Consider the following 6,421-nt stretch of genomic DNA (forward strand, 5'->3'; position numbering starts at 1 on the left):
TATTGTAGACGACGCCATAGGTTAATAAAGATTGTAAAACAATATTCCCTAGAATTTATTTTATTAGGAATTTTTTTTAGAGATTATCAACAGAAAGAAGCAGTTGGATAACAGAAACATTCTAATCAGAGATTGGCTGCGTTCAGCAGAAAAAAGCAGCTTTGTAATTGTTGTAAAATTCTTCAATATGATTGGTTTATACATTTAGATCCAATGAGGAACTAAGGGCAAGACCAATCATATTAAAGAATTTTACAACAGTTGCAAGGCTGCTTTCTCTGCTGAACGCAGCCATTGGTTTATAGAGGACTACTTTTGATTAGTCATTTAACTCCCTTTCATATTTAAATTTTAATTATTCCATTTATTTTAAATATAAATAACATTTAAAAATAAATATGATAAAAATATTAAACATTAATGATAATAATAATAAACAAAAATTAGTTTTTGCATTAATGTAAATGATATATTAATCTAAATAATAATATATACATATATATTAAAATAATTTTTATATTTAATTTTTTTTTCTTAATTCTGTGAATAGCTTAAATAAAATCAAAGATAAGGAAATGAAATAATTAAAAGTTAAAAAACACTTAACATTTGCAAAGTTTATTTTTGCAAGATATGTTGTTGCACGAAGTTATATATAAAATAACAATACTTGAATTATTAAACAGAAGAAATAACGTTATGTCGCAAAATCAAATTAAAATTATCTAACAAATTTTAGTTTCGAAATGTTTCAGATAGACTTTAATTTTAATTCAGTAATTATAACATCAACTTTTTAAATTTACTAGATTAAATTTCTTTAGGTAAGCAAATATTATATCAACATTAAATAATCTTATTTCAAGTCTTATATGTCGAAAATAACGATATTTTCAAAATAAGAATTTAAGTATTTTTTTGTGTATAAATAAACTATTTATATAAAATTATTTATATTATATTAATAATGAAATACTTTTTATTTTGTTAGTTTCATCATCATTTAAAAGATATATTAGTATAATAAGTTATAGCGATTTTTTAACAACAGTTTTAATATTGAGCTAATTATATATTGCATGTACGCGTATTAAATTGCAGAACCTATATATTATATTATTAGAAAGATATTAACTTCTTATGAATAATAATTCGAATTGATGAGATAAAAATACAATTATGTAATAATCTTGCCAACAAAGATGTAGAGTAAAGTCGCCTATTATGAGATACCTTTTTTTAAAGGCTTGTAATTTATTTAATTTGTAACTTAAATTTCTGTCCTCATGTCAAATTTATGGAAAATATATTTAAGTTTTATTGCCAAAAGTTAGCAGTCGATAATAGCTATACTTTGTTGTATATGAAATTTTTTATCAAAAGTGCCGATTTTGATCATTTAAAAAAGGATTCCTAATACAAAATACACATAAGATACAAGGGTTTTTTTGTATGAGGTGATATCTCATAACAGGAAACTAAGGAAAAAATAAAGATAAGCTTTTATACACCCTTTTATTATATTACATACAAGTAGGAACAAAGAATTTAAATGTTATACATAATAATTATACAATTTTTCGATGTGTGTATATGTTATTATGTGTGTACGTGTGTGAGTAATCTTAACAATAGAATTGTCATTTTTAACATTTCGTTTGACAGTATGCTTTGAGATATTAAATTGTTTAGATGCTCTCATGTTAGCCAGGAACCCTGAGTATTTCATATTACGACTTCCATGCCTTCGATTGCGGTTTCACGATCACCAAATCTAATTTTTACAGTTAAATAAATCACTATATCATGTGTTTTCCTATGAATACGATTTTACTCGATCACTGCATGCAGATTTTATTATCCAATATTTATTTTTATATAATAAAACAAGATTTGAAGACTAACCACAATAAAATTTGACAACATTCAATTTCACAAATCTTTTTTGCAACGACTACATGTATGATCTGGGAATCGATTCAATATCTTGAAACGAGGTGAAAATGACAAAAGTAAGCGAATTTTCTAGAATACCGATAATTTCATTGGTCAACACCTAGTAAATTTGCTTTTGTAATTTTCATTTTGTTGGAAGATACAGAATCGACTTCCTAATAATAAATTTTCTACTGAATAGGGTTCACACTAAGGCCCAGTTCCATAACTCATGGTTAACTCTAAGGGCCCAGACACAAGCTTCTGCATAACACATAATACATAGTGCATAATGGAATCAACCAATCGAAATTCTTCTTTTCCATGGAATGAGAGGAAAGGAAAGCTTCTGATTAGTTGATTCTTATGCACTATGCGTTATGCGTTATGCAAAAGCTTGTGTTTGAGCTCTTAACTGAGGTTCAATTTGTTTCTCATCTCTTTCCAATTCTAGAATTAGAAAGAGACAATAAATAAGTTAAACCTCGGTTAAGAGTTAAGGTATATCCACACAAACTTGCATAGTCGCATAAACGTATGCGTAAAGAAAATTATCGAATCACATTTTACGTACGACTTTAAAAGAGAACTGCAATTGGATAATTTTCTTTATGCATATGTTTATGCGGCTATGCAAGTTTGTGTGGATATACCCTTAAGGCTATCGCACATGAAATGCATAACAGACCATAAGCATAACATAAGACTGCTGGACCAATGAGCATCTAGCATAATATCGCCATATTGATTTACATAAGATGCTCATTGGTTTAGCGGCCTTATGTTATGCTTATGCTCTGTTGTGCATTTCATGTGTGAGAGCCCTATCGCACATGAAATGCATAACAGAGCATAAGCATAACATAAGACTGCTGGACCAATGAGCATCTAGCATAATATCGCCATATTGATTTACATAAGATGCTCATTGGTTTAGCGGCCTTATGTTATGCTTATGCTCTGTTGTGCATTTCATGTGTGAGAGCCCTATCGCACATGAAATGCATAACAGAGCATAAAGATAACATAAGACTGCTGGATCAATGAGCATCCAGCATTAAGTCGCCATATTGATTTACATAAGATGTTCATTGGCCGAGCAGTCTTATGTTATGCTTATGCTCTGTTATGCATTTCATGTGCGATAGCCCTTAAGGGCTATGACACCGGAAGAATGCCATTGCCAGACCCCAGCCGGAAACAGCAAATAACGCGCGCGCCATTCGGTAATAGTGAAATGTAATAATCACAATATCCGTAATTGTTAATTAAATCATGTTGCATGTATACAGATTAGTTTGTCAATTTTAACTCACCATTTTTACCTGCTGAAAGACGAGCTTTATTGACATTGTAAAAAGCCAAATTCGACAGATTGTGACAGATTTCCTAACCTCAATAATCGTCAACTTTAACGCTTAATATTTCGGTCCGCGGAGCAGAGCGGCACTTTTTTCTGCCAGATTCTTTCATTTCATGCAAAAACGTGTCTTTTTTAATAAATGAGCCTAATTTTATTGATTTTTGAGGTGAGACTCTTAAACTATATAATTACCTTTTTTTGTTTTTCTAGATTTTTATTATTTTCATCAAACCTATTTAAATAAAAGTTTATAGTAAATGCTCAACTTACCGATTGTCATTAACGTTGTCATAAAATGACAATTTAGGCTCGAAATGTCAAATTTAAAGAATATAATAAGTCAATTCTGTAGGTGACGCGTTTTACTAGGATACGTAATTAATGAACTGACGGAAATTTTAATTCCCGAGAGTAATGGGGCGTGATGAAAATGAGAACGAGATTGAAACAGATACAGACGATGACGAATTAGTTACTGAAAGTGATGAAACCATTTCGACAGAAAAAAGTTCCAAAAATATTGGTACTTCCACGACTAAACTATTTTGCAAATGGCTGCCGAAGAAATGTCTCAAATTCTTCTTCTTATTGCTTAACAGTGTAGTCCTCGTGAGTATAATAGTAAATGGATAGAGAAGTTTAGCACATGCAATTTATAGGTTTGGATATAAGAATGATTTAATTTCAAAATTTATTTAAGCTCACAGGTGTAACGGCAATAACAATAGCTATCTGGATGTTGACTGATGCAAACTTTACATCAAGATCTAGACTGCTCAGCCAACAGCTTTTTATGACTATTTTATTAATTCTAGGAGTGTTTGTGTCTCTTGTAGCTTTTACTGGAATTATAGGAATCACAAAGAAAAAAGATTATTTCATGATTTTTGTAAGTTGAATTAATAAAACAAAAAAGAAATCTTTTGAAAACGCAATTTCTAATTTAAAATATGTATTATATCAGCCTGCTTGGCAAATTAAGCATAAAATGGACAATTTGAGAATAGTCTGTTTTCTATAACACCGTGTATTTTATCTTTTAGTACTTAATGTGCCAATCAATCGCTCTCTGTGCTGTATTTATATGTCTGACAATGAGTTTTCCGTTTTTCGATATGATTACGAAAAAGATTCGAGATGACATGAACAACTCTATGGAAAATTATCAATCTTTAGATTGGGCTGTGAAAGCATGGGATAATACTCATAGATATGTAAGAACTTTATATAGCATTATATTTTTCAATTGTATATTCTTTGCATATTTTACTACCTATGATACGTTTCAGTTAAAATGCTGTGGAATTAAATCATCTAAAGACTGGTTAGATCATCAAATAAACATTCCGCAAAGTTGCTGTTCTATATCACTTAAACTGGTAAATTTGAAGAAGTAAAAAAAATCTTTAAAAAATAAATAAATCTTAGAAAAGATAAATATCTAAAAAATAAAAATTAAAAATCTAAAAAACTTGAAAATAAATAATAAGTCTTTAAATAATATCTGTAATTAATTATATGAAAGAAAAATCAGAATATTATATACATTATTGATTATAATATTAAATTCACGATTTGGGAAATTATTATACTTTACAAGTTACTTATAAGTTACTTTTTATTATAAAGTTGAATACAATAAGTTCAGATATTTTATTTTTTATATTATATTTTATCATTTGCTCTAATTTTATATATTATTTTTTTTGTATTCAATTTTTATAACAAACACATAAGATAATCTAAAAAGTAACTTATACGTAACTTAAAGTAACTTTTCGAACCCTGATTAAATTAAATAAAGATCTTAGTCCTGAAATACAATAGATATAGTAAATCTAAAATCACATGGTCGATTATTCTTCTCATTTAATTGTTTTAGGAATTATACTTTAAATAAAATTATAAGGAATATATTAAAATAGCTTTCTAAAGTTAAAAGCTACGTCCGGTCTTAGTCATAGAAGATTGCGCCGGTCACGTTTTGATCCATTTTCTGCCAAGTAGCACGTACTTTCTTTTTCATGCCGAGAAACGAGTTAGTTGCGTTCACGCGCAGCGTACATCCGGTCGCGTCTAATAATATCCGGATCCCTTTACTCTTCTCGGGGATTTTCTCTTCTTCCTGTTTCTCAGAAGTCACGACGGTTTGTCATAATTTTCAGCCGGTGAACTGCATCCTGGAATAAACTACTTCATCAGTCTATATAATTCCCAAACAATCGATATACTTGCGCTAAAATAGTTAGACAAATCAATAAACTATCGTATTTACTCGATGATCGTATAATTATGATTACTGAATATATTAATATTATATATCCAATATCAGTAGCAAATTGATTTGAAACAGATACAATCACCATAGCCGTCAATTCAGAAATAAATAGCAATTAACGTAAAATTCGAATATGAAATACCTGATTTGTTTGCGCAATTTTCAGTGCCTGCACATGACAGAGAATGTGTCTTATAAATCTGGATGCTTAAAAGGAGCCTATATACTATTAAAATCGTATGTTCAGACTGCCTCTATTTCAACGCTTGTCATATTTCCACTTTTGGTAAATCAAAACTTGTTACTTTCTTGCCTTTGTGGTATATATTTGCTTGCCTTCTTATTTAATAAATAAAAAAAAGAAAAACTATTCACATTTCAGTTAATCAGCGTGCTTTTAGCGTTTGGTTTACGAAAAAGACTGAAGACGAGTCAATTAATAATGGACGAAGCGACATATTCATGAAGACATCGAGGGTGAACGTGACTTAGAAGTGAATGACAAGTCCGGTGAAACGTTTTCCCGTTTTTTATTATCATATATAGATCATATATTTTCTGAAAACACTTAATATATTGTACTTAAGATAGTAATATTGTAAGTTTATTGGACATGCTGGTTGGATCGCCGTCTGCCGCGTGGCAGTGGTTCAAGTGGAAAAGTCCGTAAATTACTCACTTCCGGCGCTTCTACGATGATCATCGAATCGGGATGTGTTTTCAACACGCGGGGGAGAAAGGGGAGGCGAAAAAATACATTTATAAAAATTGCTCGTGACCATCGTAATGTTCTCGTTTACGGAAAGGTTCAAATGGTAGAGGGAGGGGAGTATCTGATCGAATGG

The 6,421-nt window shown here is 29.9% G+C and overlaps 1 protein-coding gene across 2 annotated transcripts; it reads left to right on the top strand.

Annotated features, from left to right (window-relative positions):
* Positions 1-3,439: 3,439 nt before the first annotated feature.
* LOC108760565 (leukocyte surface antigen CD53) lies at positions 3,440-6,415 on the top strand. Of its 2 annotated transcripts, XM_018506602.1 has the most exons (7): positions 3,440-3,464; positions 3,651-3,907; positions 3,999-4,187; positions 4,342-4,512; positions 4,588-4,677; positions 5,743-5,862; positions 5,959-6,415. In XM_018506602.1, exons 2-7 carry the CDS (start codon positions 3,713-3,715, stop codon positions 6,040-6,042), a joined length of 849 nt encoding a protein of 282 aa, XP_018362104.1. In that variant the 5' UTR covers positions 3,440-3,464; positions 3,651-3,712; the 3' UTR covers positions 6,043-6,415. The 2 variants fall into 2 exon arrangements, with proteins under 2 accessions (XP_018362104.1, XP_018362102.1); XM_018506600.1 differs by lacking the exon at positions 3,440-3,464 and having other exon boundaries at positions 3,515-3,907.
* The last annotated feature ends 6 nt before the right edge of the window (positions 6,416-6,421 follow it).

Source organism: Trachymyrmex cornetzi, unplaced genomic scaffold, assembly GCF_001594075.2.
Source record: "Trachymyrmex cornetzi isolate Tcor2-1 unplaced genomic scaffold, Tcor1.1 scaffold227, whole genome shotgun sequence".
Lineage (NCBI taxonomy): Eukaryota > Metazoa > Arthropoda > Insecta > Hymenoptera > Formicidae > Trachymyrmex > Trachymyrmex cornetzi.